This window comes from Urocampus carinirostris, chromosome 3 (genome assembly GCF_059441175.1).
Source record: "Urocampus carinirostris isolate Australia breed hairy pipefish chromosome 3, RoL_Ucar_1.0, whole genome shotgun sequence".
NCBI classification, from domain to species: domain Eukaryota; kingdom Metazoa; phylum Chordata; class Actinopteri; order Syngnathiformes; family Syngnathidae; genus Urocampus; species Urocampus carinirostris.
This window is the reverse complement of record NC_142351.1, coordinates 10,740,029-10,761,883: the sequence shown is the minus strand read 5'-3', so window position 1 is coordinate 10,761,883 and position 21,855 is coordinate 10,740,029. Positions and strand designations below refer to the sequence as shown.

The following is a 21,855-nucleotide window of genomic DNA, read 5'->3' as shown; positions in this document are numbered from 1 at the left end:
CAATGCGTCCAATAGCGTCCGCCTCAAAGGCAGAAATTTCTGGCCGTGATTCAGCCGCAAATGTCTGTGTGACCGGCCCCTAACTAGGGTCATGAGGGTCAAGTCATAAATAGGCACAAACTGTAATTGTTAAATGGAAAATATTCTGAGAACCCCAACCCATGTAACAGTCCAGTTGTTTCAGGGAGGTTGCCCCAAGTGCAGACAAACAAGCTTAGTGACAAGATTTTTTGGGGTGCTCTGGACATGGGAGGAAGGGAGAAAATGATAAACACAGCCAGGATACAACTCAGAGCTGGCAGGCTTCAGGAAATCCAGGATTGATCAAAGACAGCTAACAAGGTGTCAAAAAACATACACAGGGATGGACATCAAAAAAGGCAATGAAAAATCCAACAGCTACTGCTGTCAGAACAGTCCTTAAATAGCTCTCTCCTAATTATAGTCAGGTGCAGGTAATGATGGTGTGGGGTTCTCGAGTCTTTCTGCCTGTTGGCACCCTCTGTAGGAGGCTGGCGTAATAGCTCTTAACACCAGTGTGCATAAACAGGCCAACCTCAGCACCCGCGCCCCCAACCCCCCCGTCACACTCCACTATACTCCTCCTGCCTGTCTACGCACAGGCTGGTCAGTCTACCAGTGCGTAACAGTCTGTCTAACTTCCTTGTTTCTCATCTTTTTTCATCAACATTTGAAACGGGATCTATGCCAGCTCTGTCTCTGCAGATCAGCTTTGGTGATGGTCAACAAGTAGGTCTGTAAGGATATTCTTTGCAGGTTTTTTTTCTTCGATAGAACGTACAACATGTGTCTCGTGGGCAAAGCAGATGATTGCAATTGCTGTTTAGTGCGTTTTTTTATTTCAAACATGTAATTTGCTGACGTCTTCATGTTGATTTTGCCAATTTGAATCCTGGGAATTTTAGTATTGACCCGGTCCAAGTAATTACATGGTAGTATTGGTCAATACGATCCGATGCCCGTATTTTTTGTTTTGGAGATGTCATGATCATTGAATAATTGGACCCTCCCTCTTGAGTTTGTTTTATAGTTACGATAAATACAGACAAGATTTAAGGCACTTTAAAAAAAAAAAACACCACTGCAACTCAAGCTTAAACAATATAAAAACAAATTGAAATATTTTTATTACAACTATTTCAGTACAATAGCCAAAGGAGTGAAAAGAGTTATATAACACTTCTAAACATACAACAGGGTCAACATGTCAACTGTACTTTCCATTGCACAACATTTAGAAAATAGGTCAAAAAGTTCAAATCGTGTAAACAATACAATTTAAAAACCTTTAACAGTACAAAAACAAAATGCTTATACGATAACAACTGTTACGGAGCAAAAGTCAAGAGAGTCAAACCAAAAAAAATCAGAAATGGAAAGAACAAACCCTTTTGGCTCTGTGGCTATTGTGACAACATACTTACAGGTTTTTGTTCAGGAACAGTAACATGATTCCTGGCTGGCAAGATACCGCAGCAGGCCAGGTAGGGAGAGGTGTTTAAAGTGTGCCTGTCAGTTTTACAAACAGGCATAAACTTAGAGAGTGGCCTAGGACGCTTGTTGATAGAGACAACTGCACTATCTACATATAGATGCTTTGAGGAAATTGGTGAAGGGGTGACAATTAATCCCTGGACAATATTATGGATCTGATCCAAGTTGTTTAGTATAGATATATCTATAGATATATATATATATCGGAGCCATATCCCCCCAGTGCGAGGTAGCTAGAGTCAAGAACACATTCCTGACTCTTTCTGGGAGATTGATACAGAGGATGGGATTCCCAGCCCCCTCGCTCAACCCAACTGATGTGTTGGGAGTCATTTGGTGACCAACCCCCCCAATCCCAACCCCTAATGCCGAGCGCCAAACAGGGAGGCAATGAGTACCAATGTTGTAAGTCTTAGGTTTGACTCGGCCGAGGCTTGAACCAGCAACCTCCCAGTCTCGGAGCGGGCGCCCTACCCCCAAGGCCACCGAGCTGGTATGTAGATAACATCGATATTTTGATCGATTCGGCCACCCCCATTCCTCACAAGTTTACTTGCTCCCAATGAGATGACCCACAGATGTCCTTTCAAGTTGAAATAGCCATAGAATAGTATTGTGGCGTAAAAGTGTGAGGAGGGTAACGAGGACAGCAGAGAAAATAATCGGGACTACACTTCCCTCCATTCAGGACATTGGCCAGAAGCGCTGCCTATCCCATGCTAAGAACATTATCGGGGACCCCTCTCACCCCCATCATGGACTGTTCACTCTGCTAGCCTCTGGGAAGAGGTACTGCAGTGTGCGGTGCAGGACCACCAGGTTCCGCAGTAGTCTAGTCCCCCTGGCCATTAGACTGTTAAATGGTCAATCTAACATATAGTTAACCTAAATCTAAACGGCTGCTAATCTGACTTTTTGCACTACTGGCAGTTCTTTATAGCTTGCCACTCCTTGCACATTTGCTCTCTGTACTATTGTACTTACAGCGTTATTGTTACAGTGGTAATGTTACTGTTTACCTGACTTGTTAACCTGACTGCCCATTTTGCACATCTGGTTAGCTACTCCTCTTGCACTATCGGCACTATGGTAAAATACTATACGTAGCCATAATACAATACAACTTTTACTTATATCTGTACATTCAAGGAAACTGTGCGGGTCAGATGTATCGACATTTCGTTCTGTATACTCGTGTACTAGAATGACAATAAAGTAGATCTGAATCTGAATCTGAATCTGAAAAACAGCAGGAGTGAAAAACCATTGACCCTACACCTTTACCTTGTCGACTGACTTCACTGCAAAAGTGGGGCGACTGAGTTAAAGACAGGCAAAGAGGCTTCTTTTGCAGCTGTTGCCTCTTTAGGATTCCTGCTTTCCACCTCCTCTCGCCACTGCCAAACTGCTATCATTAGGTTTGGCAATTTACGAACGCCCATTGTGGTGTAGCCATGGGCCGTTAGTGTTCCCTCTTAAGTGTAGCAAAACTAAATCCATTCACTTGTAAAAGAGTGCACCCATTGGCAGATAGTTGGCAGGTTCCACAGAGAGGCCATTCACCTCTGTACGAAGGAGCTGAAAACTGCCTCAGAAATGCTCAACCCCGCTTGAATATTTTAATGGGGAGACTTTGGATGCCTTCTGAGGTTCCTATAGTCTTACGTCTGCATGACCTGACTTCACAGCTCTCCAAGTATGCCATCAGAGGAGACATGATTTAGTCTTTATTATCATATTGAAATTGCCGATGTTAAACATGGGAGGTAGTTGGGGTTTGTGTATATCTTGAGAAAGAGTGCACATTTTGGAATCCCTGGTGACAGTTTGGTGAGGAGAGAGGGATTCGCTATGCCTCTTGATAATGTTTGGCTGGAATCCAAGTGGTCTAGTTTAGACAAGCCTCATGTATACAAAGTCAGACCCTTCTATTTGGGATGCCATGAGGAACAAAATTAAACCCCTTTGAATGATGACATTATGACTTGTGACAATGATCGCAGCAAGGTTTAGGGCTAGGACCTTAGCTTGGCCTTTTGGCTGAGAGTAAGTGTCCCGGCTCCTAGGCTTTGTAGCGTATTATGAACTGACCGATAACGGATAATGGATAATGAATAACGAAGATAGATCAATAACCCTTAAACCCCCCCCCCCCCTGTTATATATGATGTCATTAAAGGGCCCCTTGACTGGATTTTAATGAACCTTTTTCAACGTATGCATTCCGTGTCTGAGAGTGTCCGTTTCCTAGGAACCTAGCAAAGATACTAGGATCCGAAATAATTATCGCCGTCTTTGTAAACCTTTACGCATCATTGCAGGATAAGAAATGGACACGTCACTGCATGAATTTGGTGCAGACGATTGTCAATGTTATCGTCAGATAATTTAAGATAATTCACCTGCAGTGCATAGTGTACAAAATCCTTATTTAAAAGTTTGGTGGTTGTTTAGGGTTGGTTAGACCATTTATATACATGTTTAAATGTATATATTTTATGTTATGACATAAGAAAAGCTTTAAAATATTTAAAATAGTTACAAGTCGGGTAGTCGGGACGAGCGGGAAGCGATACAGGAAACAGAATCAGGCAGGATACGGGTAGCCAGGACAGGAGAACGGAGCTTGTATCGGGGATCGATACAGGAAACAGAATCAGGATACGGGTAGCCGGGACACGGAAGGTGTTTGTAGAGCAATCTGAGTGGTTGAGGGGGGTAAGATAGATGGGAAAGTCAGGGCTTAAGCAAAGTACAATAGAAATTGCCCTCGTGTTAGTCCTAGTAATTCTTCTGAGCGACAACATTATTTTTTACTGCTCACCAAGAACCACAAGACCCTGAAACATGGTTTTCTTTCTGAATCAGACAACAATCAGTCAAACCAAAGAAGCCTGTTTTTTGATATATAGATTTATTTTGTTTGTCATAATTTAATATCATCACATCCATTCATATTGTGTGTGGCTACTTAGTACACAAGAAAGTTTGACACAAAAAGCTTCATTTTGTGAATAGTTGACATAGTGGAGGCTTTCACCCTTAACCCGTAACAACTCCCCCAGTTGTCACAGAGCCCAGGCTCGACTCTAAATGTCCCAAAATATGTCACAAAGGGTGCTATCTGTGGCCTTCTATCATTTATAGATCACTGGGTTGGTCTTAAGAGTTGAAACAGGCGGGACCAAGTCCTGCTGGCAATGAACGATGGACACCAAACCTAGCAGAAACTCCACCAAGAAATGATCCTGGGTAACCAGCAGGTGTCAAAAACTCCAATTTAATCAATACGAATGCCTCAATTTTATGCCTCACTGTTGTTTGACATGCATCTATTCGGCCTCTGCAGGTTGTTCCACAGCACTTGAGGATTGGATGCGAAGTTAGCTATGGTCACATTGAGGTGGGGGGGACGGGCCCTCATTCCCTATGGTTTTGTGCTGGTCACGTATGTACTTGTGTGTCTGTCCCAGTCACCCCCTTTCAAACCTGAAGACTGCGATCGAAAGGAGCATCCCGTCGTGTCAAACCAAGGTGACGACTTCATTTCACATCAATCCGGATGTTGCTTTTGTAGAATTGTCTCTGAAATGCTGGTTTTGGGAACTTGATTTTAAAAGATATTTTAATTGGAGTACTGTATATCGAATAGAGAAAAGCGAGCAACTGTAGAGAAGCTTTACTAAATAGACAGGGAAACAGAGGATTAGATGTAGTAAAGGACCACATATTTCAAGAATTGAACTTGGTAGTCTTGCACCAAGGACTGGACCTGATACATAATGCTGATCCTCAACTAATCACCAGAACCAGAAAAGACCACAGTTTTGAGTAAATTATTTTTGTCTAAGATCAATCCAATGTTCAGCTCAGAGTGTCTTGCAACTTTTAACCATACTGTACGCATACTAATTGGAACATGTATTTTCTATGCTATCACAGACCTGAAAGCATGGGTGTCTGAGTTCTCACACCCAAGGGCAAGAGACTTCTCTCAATTAGCCGTGGACCTGAGCAGAAAACAGCTCATTGTGGGAGCGAGGTGCAAGGAATTTTATAGCAAGCATAAAACCCATAACTGAAAATAACACCATTATGATGTATTTTACAGAAACTTTCTCTTCAGACTTAATTTGATTAACATCTCCCTAATACAGGTAACATACCATTCTGGCTGTGGCCTGTTAATGTTTGTGCAGTCAAAGATTTAAACATTAAACCCAAGTGTTTTTCCTTTTCTTTTGTTTGTTTTTTGGCTCAGGCTACAGAATGGAGACCTGACGAAGACACAGTGCGCTCTTGCAGAAGCAAGGGGAAATCTGAGGTACTTGTTACGGTGTCTTTAAAAAAAGGTAGTCAGCGTCCCTTGTTCATGTTATACTTGTATGCAGGAGGAGTGTCAGAACTACATACGGGTTTTATTGTTCAGCGGAAGGACGCTTGTCACATGTGGGACCAATGCTTTCACTCCTGTCTGTATGACCAGGCAGGTTGGTGCTAGCTTGATGTTTCAACAACCAATGCAAGCCATCATTCTATGGATTCCAAAAACAGGCTTCATAAGCACCCTGTAATGCTTCCTTATTTGCTGTCAGATTGATAACATCAGTCAAGTGTTCGATAGAGTGAATGGAGTGGCTCGATGTCCTTATGACCCACGTCACAACTCCACGGCCATGCTTACGGAGAAGGGCGAGTTGTACGCGGCCACCGTGATCGACTTCTCTGGACGTGATCCTGTCATCTACAGAAGCTTGGGAAACATGCACCCGCTGCGCACAGCTCAGTACAACTCAAAATGGCTCAATGGTAAACAAAGACATATTTGGTCTTCCAGGCGTCGTTCTCATTGTTTTGTTTTTATCGCCTCACTCCTTTTAGAACCCCAATTTGTTTCTGCCTATGACATTGGCAATTTCGCCTACTTCTTCCTGAGGGAAACTGCTGTCGAAAACCATTGTGGGAAGATGGTGTTTTCTCGTGTCGCCCGAGTGTGTAAAAATGACATGGGCGGTCGTTTCCTTTTGGAGGACACCTGGACTACCTTTATGAAGGCTCGACTTAATTGCTCACGTTCAGGAGAAATTCCTTTTCAATACGATGAACTACAGAGCACTTTCTACCTACCAGAGCAGGACATGATATATGGCATCTTCACTACTAATGTGTGAGTGATATATAATTGTGCAGCGGCTGAACTGAACTTTACATGCTTTTGTCTTTACAGAAATAATATGTTTTTGAAAGAACCCACAAAGGTTAAATAAACAATACCTTTCATCAAAGTCTATTTGTGACACACTTACAGAAACAGCATGACCGCGACTGCTGTGTGTGCCTTCAACCTGACTGCCATCACACAAGCTTTCAATGGACCTTTCCGCTACCAGGAAAACCCACGCACTGCCTGGCTCTCTGCTCCAAATCCCATTACAAATTTTCAGGTAACCCTGGGTGGATCCTTGTGACTTTACCTAAACAAGCATTTCTGACAACCCACATTAATGTCTTTCTTTCCTTTGCTTTAGTGCGGCACACTGGATGAAGGCGGCACTGGAGGGAACTTGACTGAACGCAATCTCCAGGATGCGCAAAAGCTCTTTCTGATGCACGATGCGGTGCAGCCCGTGACCGTCAACCCTTTGCTCACCCAGGACCATGTACGGTTCTCAAAGCTGGTAGTGGACATCGTACGAGGTCGTGATGAACTTTACCACGTTATGTACATCAGCACTGGTAAATGCAGCATATCAGTATCTTAAATCACAATGCATTGAAAAGCTTCAACTGTTTCAACCAGAACATGGCACCATCTTGAAAGTTCTTGCAACAAAAGATGTAATACTTCATGGGTGCTACCTGGAAGAGCTCAGGATCCTTCCGGATGGCCAAACCGGATCAATCAGAAGCCTGCAGATCCTGCACAGTTATAGATCTCTGATTATCGGGCTTGATGACAGATTGGTTAAAATCCCATTAGAACGATGTTCTCGTCATCCAACTAAACGGTATGGGACTGTTTAGTAAATAACCATTTATTGGTGGAATATAATGTTAAACATTATTCATTACCCCACCTGTACGAATTAGACTTTGTCTAGAAAGTCGTGACCCCTATTGTGGCTGGGATCAAAAACAGGGACGCTGCACACCCAATGGCAAGAACACTGACTTTAATCAGTGGACTCAGAACATCACGGAGTGTCCAGTAAGTCATAAGTCATTTATGAGTTTTTATTTCTTTTTTTTTGCGCGCACACACCTCTGTTCTTGTTCAAGGTGAGAAATCTAAAACAGGATGGCAGGTTTGGTCCATGGGCATCGTGGCAACCTTGTAACCACAATGATGGCGAAGGTTCAATTAGCAGTTGTGTTTGCCGGTCCCGTTTGTGTAACGAACCCGAGGCCCGATGCGGTGGGGTTGACTGCAAAGGAGCAAACATTCAAGTGGCCAACTGTTCCAGGTAAGATCAAAGTTCTGTACAGTATAATCGGTAGGATAAATTATTATTCATAGTATTAGCTGGGTAGCCTAGATGGTAGGGCGCCCGCTCCGAGACTGAGAGGTCGCTGGTTCAAGCCTCAGCCGAGTCATACCTAAGACTTACGACATTGGTACTCATTGCCTCCCTGCTTGGCGCTCGGCATTAAGGGTTGGAATTGGGGGGTTTGGTCACCTAATGACTCCCAACACAGCAAGTTGGGTCTAAAATGGCGGCGCCCTGTTTGGCTGCGGCTACATCGGCTCGCTACAGTTTAACTGTACGGGTCAGGTGTATCGACATTTTGTCCTGTGTGCATGGTTACAAAGAATGACAATAAAAGTATATTCTATTCTTCTATTCTATTCTTCTATTGCAGCATTGGACAAAAATTGTCAATGACCGAATTTTCCACCATGAAACAAAAATGAGTGTGATTTATTGTGGTACTCTTTATCTTGTAAACACTGATCAAACTTGTGTTAAAGCCACATTAAAAACTTATCATAAATAAACTTAAAGTGTGTGATGAAATATTGGTGTTCTCAAAACCACAACAGGTAAGCTTAGTAGCGGAGGTAAGGAAAAAAATCTAAATCTGGTAAGACAAATAACAGGAAAATATGATAGAGGGCAGCACGGCGGCACAGTTCATGTCTTGGGGACCTCCTGCGTGGGTTCAAATCCAGCTCCAGACTTCCTGTGTTTGTATGTTCTCCCCGTGCTTGCATGGGTTTCCTCCGGGCACTCCGGTTTCCTCCCACAATCCAAAGACATGCATTTCAGGTGAATTGGCCGGTCCAAATTCTTCCTAGGTGTGAATGAGCGAGTGAGTTGTCTGTACCCGTGTGCCCTGCAATTGGCTGGCAACCAGTTCAGGGTGTCCCCTGCCCACTGCCCGATGATTGCTGGGATGGGCTCCAGCCCCCCTGCGACCCTAATGAGGATAAGCGGTACGGCTAATGAGATGAGATGAGATGAGAATGATGAATTCTGGTGTTTACCAGAAGATCCTGAAAGAGATCGTCCGCCCATTAGTTTGTGCCCTTAGACTCAAGCGCTCGTGGATCACGCAGCTGGACGATGATCCTAAACACACCAACAAGTCCACCTCTGAATGGCTCGAGAAAACAAAATGAAGGCTCTGGAGTGACCAAGTCAAAGTCCGGATTTAAATCCAATTGAGATGCTGTGGTGTGACCTTAAATGCAGAGTTCATGCTAGAAAACCCTGTAATATTTGAAACAATTTTGCAAAGAAGAGTGGGCCAGTTTTCCTCCACAGTGTTGTAAAAGACCCATTACCAATTATCATAAATGTTTGATTTCTGTTAATGCTACCAAAAGGTGGCCTAAGTTACTGTTAGGTTCAGGGGCCCGATAGGCCTAGATTTTGAGGTACCTTAGTAAATGGAATCCACATTTCAAAACTGCTTTTTGTATTTCCTTAGGTTGTCTCTGTATAATATTAAAATTGGTTTGATGATCTAAAATCTTTTCGAGTAATAAATATGGAAAAATCACAGAAATCACGAAGGGGTCACTGTGTTGACAAGAGTCGACTGCCCAGTGGGATCACGACAACCAAGCCGAAGGAAATAACACACACAATTTATTAACACAGAGAATTAATGATAAAAGATAAAAGATGAGGTTAAGGCGCTTGAGCTGAAGTGAGTTTTCGACTGCTAAAAGTAGCAGCAGTGGCTCAGGAGGTAGAGCGCTCGTCTTGGGATCAAGAGATCACAGTTTGAATCCCGGCTCCTCCGTGTTACATGTCGACTGAACCCCTAACACCCCCAATAAGCAGGTTAGCGCCTTACATGGCTGCATGGCCACTATTGGGAAATGTGAAGCACACAGTAAAGCGCTATATAAATGCAGATCATTTCATTTCATTAAAACGAAAGTTTCCCGCTGTAATGCTAGTCGATTTGGGGAGATTCCCTTGTACAGAAAAAAACGGTCATTCCCAAGAACCAGCAAAGATGGTGTTAAATCTGAAACCGTCCTCTTACTTGTTGTTGCAGAGAGATTTGGTCTCGTGCTCCATAGGGTCTCAACGTGTGGCCCACGTGCCTAGCGCCTGTTATGCGAGGTAGTAGAAAAGAGAGCGAGCTATCGATCGGGTCCTCTTTTATTATGGACCAGTGACAGTCTACCATATCATGCCCTTATGGGCGTTGCCCTAGATATTTGATACTCGCAGTATCGGGTAACGGTGTTTGAAGTTGCTTAACTTGTTAGAAAGCTAAAGAAGTGACAAATTTGCATAATGTTCTGTACTTGAGAATGTCCCTCCGATTTCATTATGGTACGTGGTGAATTGGTACGTTCGGGAACTGTCCAAAAGGAGACGCTGTCGTTCCATCCATTCCAAAGTTCTGAGTTACTTGGAAGTCAATTTTGTGCTGGGCTTATTTGCTCTACAGTGCTATGTATGAATAATATGTCACCTCAACACTTTTTTAGATTCTGTCTGTTGTGGGAAAAATGTGTTATCTTTTTAAAAAAGCAACACCGTAAATACTTGGTTAGTGTAGGGACGATAAATGTAAATGTGTATTTTTACTACCTTTTGACATTTCGGGTGAAAATGCTAGGATTGAAAACATTAGTAGATATTGCTGGTCCGACATCGGTAAATCATGTACGATCCCCTGTTCAGGAATGGAGGTTGGACACCGTGGTCTTCTTGGGGCCATTGTAGCAGCAGTTGTGGTGTGGGTTTTGAAGTTAGGCAACGGTCCTGCAACAACCCATCACCTCGTCACGGTGGTCGGGTCTGTGTTGGTCAAAGTCGAGAAGAGAGGTAAAAAGAAAATAGAGAAAAGAAGGGCAAAACAATATTTTAAACCTGGGTATCATTGTGTGTTTATAGGCTATGCAATGAAAAAAAAGCATGCCCATCACCAGTGCTGTGGACTGCATGGGGGCCTTGGGCCCAATGCAATGCCGAATGTGGAGGTGGTGTACACGCCAGGACTAGAAAGTGTCAGAATGGAAACCGCTGTCCTGGATGTGCTACGGTACTTAACAACAGTTATCACTTGATTCTCAGCTTTAATGGACCGCACCATTTTGTTTTATAGGAGTATAAAACCTGTAATCTCAAGGCCTGCCCTGAGGTGTGTCGCAATACCCCGTGGACTCCCTGGATACCTGTTAACATCAGTAAGGATGGATCACGTCAAGAACAGAGATACAGATACACATGCCGGGCACTAGTAAGGGATGTCCAGCAACTTCAATTAGGAAGGAGAAAAATAGAAAACAGATTTTGTCCAAACGATGGGTTTGGAACTTGCCAGACTGACAGTAAGGTTTTGAGAATACAACACATTTACTGTGTGGATTAAGAAGAAAACCCTAATTTTATTTTTGATCCTGTGTCTGACTTAAAGCTCTGGTCGAGGACTTGGTGAAATCAGGCGGTCGAACTTTGTCTCATCCCAAAGATACACACTGGGAACCTTGGGAAACATGGTCCACATGTTCACAACAATGCTCTACAGGCTTTCGTAGCCGAAGACGTGGTTGCTCGACAGCAGAGGGAAGGACCAATCCAAATGCATGTGTCGGATCTCCAGTGGACTATCAAGTTTGCAACATGAAGCCATGCCCAGGTGTAACACTTGTTCAAAGTAGAGATTGTACCAGATTTAGTGTATGAACTTTATCTTTACAAAAGAATGAAAACACTCAAGCTGTGCTTTTCTTTTAGTGGGTGGAGCCTGGTCATGTTGGTCTTCATGGTCCCCATGTACCGTGAGCTGTGGAGGTGGTTATTTCCAGAGGACCAGATCATGTGATAATCCACCTCCTTCCAATGGAGGTGGGATCTGCATTGGTCTACACACAGAAGAGGCTCTTTGCAATACACACACTTGCGAAGGTAAATCGCTAATCTTGTGGCTGCATCGATCTTTTATCTTGCATCGTAAACCTACGTGTATGATTTTAGCGTATTTTATATGAATTTTTACGAAAGTATTTCAATGTGAACGCATTCAGATATTAATTCGTTTTTTTTTCCAATTTTTTTTCATTAAACGTGCTTTTCGTTTGCCATTGTTTGCACGATCTGTGAATCACGAAAGATTTATGCTCTTGGTTTTTTTTCTGTGCTAAAATTTGAAATCTGAGAGAATCAGCAGCTAAGAAGAGAAACGCAACAAGTAGATTTATGTTTTACAAAACTGGAAAGTTTCTTGTATTCGAGTTTTTAAAATGACATCATGTTACAAGCAGGGTTGGGTAGGGTTACTTTAACTTGATTACTTTCAATTACTTTTGGAATACAATACAATTACTAAATTTTGTGCAGGCTTGGGGAGTAACGGAACACATGGAACGGCAAAAATGATGGTGGCAAGCGGTTTGGATTTATTTTCATTTTGTTTCTGTCGCATTTTATGTTCGTTTTGCCGGAGATCAAAGCCAGGAGAGAAAGCTTACCACGTGTTGTGAGTCATAATTTTATTCATATTTATTTTCTTTTGTCTTTTATTAGCATATTTGGTATTGGAGTAATCCAAAAGTAATTGAAAGTAATCAAGTTAAAGTAACCCTACCCAACCCTGGTTACAAGCCACTACGAGTCTTGAAAGATTTTAAGGACTTAGGTTGACAGTTATGATTATTGCTCAATGAGGATATGAAACGGTTTACACTCCTCACCAGGTTGGGATTTATGGTCAGACTGGGAGGGCTGTGATGAGGATGGCCTGCAGTATCGCTTTCGTCCCTGCAACCAAAACCAGAATGCCAATTCATGCCAGGGCAACCTAAGCCAATCCAGACCATGCCAGACACACGAGGTGGCAGGTAAACACCACTTGAATTTGAATTTCAAGATTGTTCTAAAGCAGGGGTTTCAAACCCAATTGAGTCCGGGGCAGCTGAAGCTAGGATCCGGGTGAGGTTGGGCAAAATGGGGTTTTCCACAGAAACAGCGCTGATAAAAACATTCAAGGGACAGTGTTTTATATTTGTCCACTAGATGTCGCTGTCATGTGTGGTGCAACCAAATGAGAGTCCAATGAAACTACAAACTACAGAGACTGAGAGTAAGCAAAAGGCACTCTTTTTCTTCCGATTTTGACCTGGGCTTTCTGAAAAAGAAGGGAACGAATTTTTCTTTAAAGAATAAAGAAGAAAAAAGATGCAAAAAAGGTTGTCAGATCCAAAAATAAAAGTAGGGGAAAATAAAAAGAAAGAAAAAATGAAAGAGAAAAAAGGCAACAATAAAAAAGAGATTTTCTTTCTTGATTCTTTTCTTCCCTTTTTTATTTTTATTCAATTTTATTTTCCTTCTTCTCTTGAGTTTTACTTTTTGTCTCTTTTTTTCAATATATTTATTTTTCTTTTCTTTGTTTGTCTTTTCAAAAGTACTAGGGTGCATTTTGGTCACTTCGAGTTTCGTTGGAACAACATAATACAGCATCATCTAGTGTCAAAATAATACACACTGTCCCTTTTGCTTTCATATTAAATTGGGGTCCTCAAATTATCATTCTGGGGGCTGCATATAGCCCCCGAGCCTCAGGTTTTAGACCCCTGTTTTAACCTTTCATTGGTAAAAAACGTGTTTTTCTGCCCTTTTCTCCAGTTCCAAACTGCGTTGTTTTTTTTTTCAATTGCCCAGTACACAGGGTTGGGTAGGGTTACATTAACTGGATTACTTTTCAATTACCGTATTTTGCGCACTATAAGGCGCACCTAAAAGCCTTTATTTTTTTCAAAAGCTGACCATGCGCCTTATAATACAGTGCGCCTTATTTATGGATCAATATTAAGTCGCAAAGTCTTGCAACTAACTTGCAGCCGCCGACTAGATTTTCCCCCGAACGCCAAGTAGTCCGCGGTGTATGCTGGGATTTATTTACCGGCGTTTCATTGGCTAACCAATGTGTCAATCATCATTTGAATCGATCACTATTGGCTAAAGTTATTAGGAGGTAAAGGGGCGGATCCTTTTTATCATTTACAGGCTGGCATAGGCCTAAGCAGCAAAACAAAGCCTGCAATTGGCCGAAAAAGATGTGTCAATCATCAGTTGAATCGATTACTATTGGCTAAAGTTATCCGGAGGTAAAGGGGCGGATCCTTTTTATCATTTACAGGCTGGCATAGGCTAAAGCGGCAAAACAAAGCCTGCAATTGGCCGAAAAAGATAAAAGTGAATAGCACGTTGGGTTGACGGCATAGAGAAAGCATTTTTTACTATTCTGTATTTGTAAATATTTTATTCTCCTGGATTTACTAAACTCACGGATATAAGAGGACCATGGTTGCACATTATTACTGAACACAACGACTTCGGTGAGCTACTCCCACTATATATTTTCCCTGTATCTTGTTTCAGACTGAACTCGATGTTTCTGTGATAAGCGGTGCAGATAATGGATGGAATGGAGTGTCTATTTTTAAATTCAACTCAATTCCAAGTGTTTATTGTCATATGCACAGTAAAGTTGCGAGCGAAAAAGAAAATAGAAACTAAGGAATGGTTGGCATTTCTTGAATCCCAAGACTTTAACCTTCCGAATGATATTTGGAACGATGCATTTGAGTGACATCGTACGGACACCGCATCCGCACGTGTTCTCGACACGTATTTGCTTCTTTGCAAGCTTTGGGAATGTTAAGGGGGTAATAAGTTTGACTGAACTATCTGACTGTTTTGTCGACGTTCCCATTGTAGCGCCTTATAATCCGGTGCGCCTTATGTATGTCAAATATAGGACCAAAAACTATTTTTTCGGGGTGCGCCCTATGACCCGGTGCGCCTTATAGTGCGGAAAATACGGTACTTTTGGATTACTCAAATACCAAATATGCTAATAAAAGACAAAATAAACTAAATATGAATAAAATTATGACTCACAACACGTGGTAAGCTTTCTCTCCTGGCTTTGATCTCTTTGATCTCCGGCAAAACTAACATAAAATGCGACGGAAACAAAATGAAAATAAATCCAAACAGTTTGCCAACATCATTTTTGCCGTTCCATGTATTCCGTTACTCCCCAAGCCTGCACAAAATTTTGTCATTTTATTCTACCCAACCCTGCCAGTACATAATTAATGCATGCACCAAACTATTCAACTTCATTGAAACCTTAAAAGCAGTGACCTTCAAAGCGAACTACAACGGAAACAGCAGTAGATGCCCATTTTTCTTTGTCCTGGTATCTTAAACGTGAAAGAAAGATGATGAGGGGCAGAAGAAATGTAAAGACAAAGTTTAATCTGTGAGGATTCGAGCAGGAACCTGGAAAATCTTAAGAAGATACATATGTACAACAGACCTTGATGCTGTAGGACCAAGCTTAAATACTGAAGCAGCTTTAGTCCAAACAGGCATTTTGGAGCAAAGTTGAGGAGTGCTCGAAGCTGTTAACCCCAGGAATGCCTGATGGACTGCCAGGAAAGGTAGTGAAGGTCTGTGCAGACCAACTAGCGCAGGTCCTAACAGACATTTTCAGGAAATTGCTGGAACAATCGATCATCGCGACCTGTTTAAAATCAGCCACTGTTATTCTTGTACCCGAACAGTCACCCAAAACCAGCCTCAACAGTCATTCTTCTTTCTTTCTCTCTTAATCTCTTTCTTTTCTCTCTCTCTCTTGTCTTTCTTGTTCTCCCCTTTCTTTCTCTCTCTCTCGCTCTATCTCTCTCTCTCTCTCTGTTTTCACACTTTTTTCTGTACTTTCTGATCTTCTCTCTTTCTTTCTTTTCCTCCCTCTCTCTCTTGTTCTCCCCCTACTCTCTCTCTCTCTTTCTCACTCTCTTTTCACTTTTTCTTTTTCTCTTCTTTTTTTTATCCTCTCTTTTCTCTTTCTTTCTCTCTATCTCTCCTTCTTTTTCCCTTTCTTGCCCTCTTTCCCTCTACTTTTTTCTCCTCCCTTTCTCTCTCTCTATCTCTTTCTTTCTTTTACTTTTTATCCTCTTTCATACCCTCCTCTTCTCTTTCTTTCTCTCTTCTTTCTTACCCTCTCTTTTTGTCCCTTTTTTACTTTCTTGCTCTGTCGCTCTTTGTTTCTCTATTTCTCTCTCCTTTCTCCCTCTTTCTCTCCTTTTCACACTTTTTTTAATCTTCTTTCTTATGCTCTCTCTTTCTCTCTCCCTTTCTTTCTATCTTTCACTCCAAGTCTCTCTTATTCTCTTTCTCTGTCTCTCTTGTTCCCCCTACTCTCTCTCTCTTTTTCTCTCCCTCTCTTTTTCTATCCCTCCCGCTCTTTCTTTCTACGTTTCTTGTTCTCTTTCCCCCACCCATTTCCCCTTTCTTTCTCTCTCTCTCTCTCTGTTAAACCTTTGATTTATTCAAGTCATCAAACAAAAACAGTCAAACCATTTCTGTGTCAAGAACCAGAACAGAATCAGGACCCAAACGCATGACGTTTCTTACACAAGCCTTTTATTTTACGGGAAATGGGGAGTCATGCAGCGGTCTGGCGTGGAAAGAGAGGAAGCCAGAGACCGACGAGATCGACACCAATTGCCCGAGCAGATATCGGACAGATGGGGTCCATACCGGACAGGACGGGACAGACAGGATTGATATAGAATCAGGATATCGAAATTAATCAGGACAAACTAGACAAGAACGAGAACTGGAGAGAATAATAAACAGGACAAAAATAGACGGGAACCAAACTGTAAACCAATATTAAACAGAACAAAATAAACGGGAACAATACTGGACGGGAAATGCCAACAGGAAACAGGACTGAGTCAAAACCCACGTCTTGTGGGGCTGATGCTCGTTGACAGACTGACAAACGAATAGTGAGAGCACTGAGCTTAAGAAGACGGAAAGCCAATCTGTCAATGAGTCGCAGCTGGCGCCACATGGGCGGGGCCAATTGGGCGCCATGGCAACTGTGATATTCTGACTCAAGGATATTTCACTGTCAATTTATAATAATCTATACTAATCACAAGGAGTCTGACACTATTTGGTTTTCATTTGTGCTATTTTCAGTCATTCTGCCTGACCAGGAGGCTCACAAATGTGGAAGTAAGGAAAAAAAAGGACTTTCTTTCATACTACAAATTCTTATTCCAACTTGGTGACTGGCAGCCCATCTTCTCTGTGCAGCTTTCACAACCTTCCAGCTGGTTGCTGTTGGCGTGGCAAGCTTTTTTGCAGCTGTCCTCTTTTCGGCGCTGGCTGTCGCCTACTGTCAGCATCTGGATGGACCCTCCGCAGAGTCGGCCGTCATTCATCCTAGCACGCGCAACCGCCTCAACTACAATAAGAACGACAACGCCGTCCCCAAAAACGAGAAGTACATTTCTATGGAGGTTGTGGTGGGTTCCAGTCATATCTCACGAAGTCACACTTTTGCTTCTATACTTCGCTAAACTGAGTTTTATGCAATCCTTTAGATGCTTCACAAGAACAACCTTCACTCAAACGATGACTTTGCCTCCTCTGCCCCGTCCAGCAACATGTTTACCACCACCTACTTTCCTCCCAGCGTGAGCAAGTATGACTTTCCACCAGAAGCACCTTCGAGGGCTTATGTGCACAGCTAACACTCGCTCAAACTCTGGCTTAAACTGAATCACCAAAATCCACAAGATGCTCTTGGATGCTAAGTTACCCAAATTTTCAATTTTTGTCCCTGGTGAAATAAAACCAATCCCATTGCAACTTTGTTTGTAATCCCCTCACTCCGAAACTAACAATTATTCGTACAGTGGAACCTCGGTTTTCGAACGCCTCTCAGTTCGAACAAATCGGAGAATTTTTGCTTCGCTTTTCGGTCAAAAAATCGGAGTTCGGACGCCGGTAATGAGTGAGTGCGTACACTAGGGTGCAATGCTGAGCGGCGTACGGGTGTAGATCGCTCTTTTCGTGACAAACTGTTATCACGTGCTTCGTTTTGCTTTTGCTTTTAATATAGGTGCACGAAGTGTTTTAGCCCCAAAGGTAAGAAATACTATTCATAATTCTTTTCTTTATCCTTTTTTTTTCATTTTTACACGTTCATGTTAGCGTAATCTTTCGTACGGAACATTACGATAAAGTGAACGTACGATTAGCCTGGGTTAGCTCTGTTTACGTTAAACAGTCAAGGTAAACATTCAGGGTGTTGGAACGGAGCCCAACATTTAGGGTGTTAGAATGGAGCCTCCTTTCCAATGAAACGCTCACCACTTGTTGTGGAGGCCCGTGTGCTAAATGGCTTGTAAACGACCTGATTTTTTTTATTTTTACACGTTCATGTTAGCGTAATCTTTCGTACAGAAGATTACGATAACGCGTACGTACGATTAGCCTGGGTTAGCTTTATGTTTACGTTAAACATTCTAGGTAAACATTTAGGGTGTTGGAACGGATTAAAACGATTTGCATTATTTTTAATGGGAAAAATGATTTCGGTGATCGAACAAATCGGTTTTCGAACAGTGTTCTGGAACGGATTATGGTCGAGATCCGAGGTTCCACTGTATTTTAAGATAAGTCAAGGGCAGAGTGGCGGGTAGTGGTTAGCGCGTGTGCGGCACAGTTCTGAGGTCATGAGATCGAACCTTCCTGTGTGGAGTTTGCATGTTCTCCCCCTGCTTGCGTGGGTTTCCTCCGGGCACTCTAGTGTCCTCTCACATTCCAAAAACACGCATGTCAGGCTAATTGGCAAGTCCAAATTGTCTCTAGGGGTGAATGAGGGAGTGAGTTGTCAAGTCAAGTCATGTTTATTTGCATAGCCCTTGTGCCCTGCGACTGGCTGGCAACCAGTTCAGGGTGTCCCCTGCCCACTGCCTGAGGATAAGTGGTGCAGATTATGGATGGATGGAAGATAAGTCAAGTCGAGTCACATTTATGTGTGTAGCCTTTAATCACAAAATATCCCAAAGGACTGCCTAGGTTAAAATGACACCATCCCCTGATCTTAAACAAACATGCAAGCATGGAAAAACTCAAAAACTTTAGCCTGTTGACCTATGCTGTGTCAATGTGGCGCTCAAGCTGCACAGAAGCATACAGGAAGAGGCTGCAGAGGGTGACAGATATGGCACAAAAGATCATTGGCGACCCACTGCCATCCACACTTGACATTTACAATTCCAGATTCCTGAACAGAACCAAAGGCATAATGAAGGACATTACTCACCCTGCTACCCCTCGGGTAGGCAATATCGATCCATAGACTCAGAGACAGCTTCTTCCCCAAAGCTGCCACAATACTAAATTCAAATTTGCACTGAACTAAACTGCACTTGAATGAAAAATAAATTGATAGTAGTGCTCCATCACACATAGTTTTGGGGTATTGTATTTTTGACTATCGTTAAGTTTAATAGACACTACAAGTAGAGTTAAGATCGGGCCTTAAAAATCCAGCTCGACCTGACCTGAGTATTAAAGCCCAACCCAGCCCGAGCCTGACCAAATTACTGAATTTGCAAGACCGAACCCGGACCAAACCCTTCGACTGTCACAAAATCCAAGTTATTTTATATGTAAGTGTTTGCAGAGGTTACATGCACAGAATTTTCCATCATTGACTTTTCTCTCTTAGGGTTGATTTTGGCCCTAAACCACAACAGAATATAGCGCAGCACTTTAAGAGCGTAAGAGGCAGAGAGACAATGAAGAACAGTGACGATTGGATGACTTAAAAAAAAAGGGCAGCGAGAGAGAAGCCTGAGCCAACCTGAACATAATGAATGACAATTTAGGCCTGACCCGGGTCGAAAGTCAGGTCAGGCTTGAACATGGGCTTCTAATAAGAAAGTCTAACCTGTTCTAAAGCCCCCTGCCCCCAAGCCCTTTCTTTTTATTCCATCTCCGAGGTTACAAAAGCAGATCCGCCATAAAGTGTGTGCTAATCAAAGAACAGCAGCATGATTGGCTGATAGTGATAATGATGTCATTTTGGGAGGGTCATTCACCTCTAGAGTGACCTACCTGTTTTCTTGTAAAAGATTGGGATCCTGGCCAAACTTGTTGCTGGGAGAGAGAAATATCTTTCTGTAAAAAAAACAAATGTGAACAGTTAGTTTTGGGGGGCACATTTTCACATCCAGGGTAACCTACATGACTGCCTGTAAAAGATGGTGTTGATATTCAATTTCGTTGTGGCCTCTGAGATGAAAATGTCTTTCTGGGGAAAAAATGGGGAGTCAACAAAACCATATATATATATATATATATATATATATATATATATATATATATATATATATATATATATATATATATATATGTATGTATGTATGTATGTATGTATGTATGTATGTATGTATGTATGTATGTGAGAGAGAGAGAGAGAGAGAGAGAGAGAGAGAGAGAGAGAGAGAGAGAGAGAGAGAGAGAGAGAGAGAGAGAGAGAGAGAGAGAGAGAGAGAGATTTGCGTGCATAGTTGAAGCAGAATGTCAGAATTCATGTCAGTTTAAAGCAGCCCGTTGACACAAAAGTATCATGAATCATAGATAGGAACAGCTTAAAATAGTGCAAAGTATGCTAGCACCAAGATGAAGACTTTATTTTAGTCAGCAAAGGCAACAAAAACATTCTCTTGATTGGTGCTGGATTTCTTGCAAAAACATTATCACCACCCTTGCTTTGTTAAGAACTGCTCAGGATTTACTGTGCATAACTTTGATTTCCCATTTTAGGCAAAATAAAAACATACTAGCATTAGTGCTCCATCACTCACAATTTCAGGATATTGACCTTTTGATTACCGTATTTTCCGCACTATACGACGCACCGTGTTATAAGGCGCACCTTCAATGAATGATATATTTTAAAACTTTTTTCATACATAAGGCGCACCGCATTATAAGGCTCTACAGTAGAGGCTGTAGTTACGTTATGCAACCATTAGATGGTGCAGCGCTAAAGGGAATGTCAAGAAAACAGTCAGATAGGTCAGTCAAACTTTATTAATAGATAACAAACAAGCTTTCCACAACTCCATTCACTCCCAAAATGAATAAACAGCTGTTTTATTATTTTCTCTGAGGTAAAGCATTTTCGTGACACATCTTTAACATTTTTGAACAACAGCAAGGCATAACATTTTACTTTTCCTCCATTTAGTCAACACGCAAAAAACCGTCTGATACTGTTATGATAAATTAAATGTTAGTGCAATCGCAATATAGTGACACTCGTAATGTGCAAAAACAATAACAAGCGCAAAACAATAACAATAAAGCAATAACATAATAACTGTAAAATGTAAAACGTAAACAGCTCATCCTCATGCTTCCTCCACTTCCGCACCATCGATTCATTAATGTTAAACTCTCTTGCTGCTGCTCTATTTCCGTGTTCTACTGCATGACTGATCGCCTTGAGTTTAAACTCTGCGTTGTAAGCGTGTCTCTTAATAGGAGCCATTTCAGGGTCTTTATACAAACGCACAAATAAAAGAGAACCGTTGTTTAATACTTCCTAGTATGCACAGCTAACTTCTTCTTCTACGCGAAAAATGGAGCCGGTGGCTGCTTACCGTAAGTTGCGAGACCTGTCGCGGCTCAATATTGATCCATATATATGGCGCACTGGATTATAAGGCGCATAGTCAGCTTTAAAAAAAAAAAAGATTTTAGGTGCGCCTTATAGTGCGGAAAATACGGTACCTTGGACATCAGCTACCAGAAAATTGATGATTTAGAAGCTTAATTAACACCAACACTGAAAATGAACTGATGATGATGAAGAGGCATGTTTTGTGTTCCTTTGTTAATGACAAATGCATGATTTTTTTCACATACTTTGAATGTCTATGCTTTAGAGATTTTTATTACTATGACATCCAGAACCAAAAATGACCTTTCTGGAGAGAACATGCTTGTTGGATTATTTGAGGTTGACTGAAAAGATTTGATCAAT

At 42.0% G+C, this 21,855-nt stretch overlaps 1 protein-coding gene across 1 annotated transcript; it reads left to right on the top strand.

The window, feature by feature from the left end:
- Window positions 1-655: 655 nt before the first annotated feature.
- Window positions 656-20,120, top strand: LOC148368646 (semaphorin-5B-like). Its single transcript, XM_088330637.1, has 23 exons — window positions 656-754; window positions 4,663-4,778; window positions 4,865-5,049; window positions 5,458-5,557; window positions 5,627-5,672; window positions 5,777-5,839; window positions 5,907-6,005; window positions 6,111-6,324; window positions 6,397-6,682; window positions 6,824-6,959; window positions 7,044-7,251; window positions 7,316-7,523; window positions 7,606-7,723; window positions 7,795-7,979; window positions 10,665-10,808; window positions 10,878-11,025; window positions 11,089-11,314; window positions 11,401-11,622; window positions 11,721-11,891; window positions 12,680-12,823; window positions 16,986-17,021; window positions 17,103-17,314; window positions 17,393-20,120. Exons 3-23 carry the CDS (start codon window positions 4,905-4,907, stop codon window positions 17,540-17,542), a joined length of 3,261 nt encoding a protein of 1,086 aa, XP_088186763.1. The 5' UTR covers window positions 656-754; window positions 4,663-4,778; window positions 4,865-4,904; the 3' UTR covers window positions 17,543-20,120.
- Window positions 20,121-21,855: the final 1,735 nt, after the last annotated feature.

Coding starts and splice junctions, on each gene's coding strand:
- LOC148368646 (XM_088330637.1), top strand. CDS start 4,905: ATGGTCACATTGAGGTGGGGGGGACGGGCCCTCATTCCCTATGGTTTT. Junction 7,252..7,315: donor CGTTATGTACATCAGCACTG/GTAAATGCAGCA, acceptor TGTTTCAACCAG/AACATGGCACCATCTTGAAA. Junction 17,315..17,392: donor ACATTTCTATGGAGGTTGTG/GTGGGTTCCAGT, acceptor GCAATCCTTTAG/ATGCTTCACAAGAACAACCT.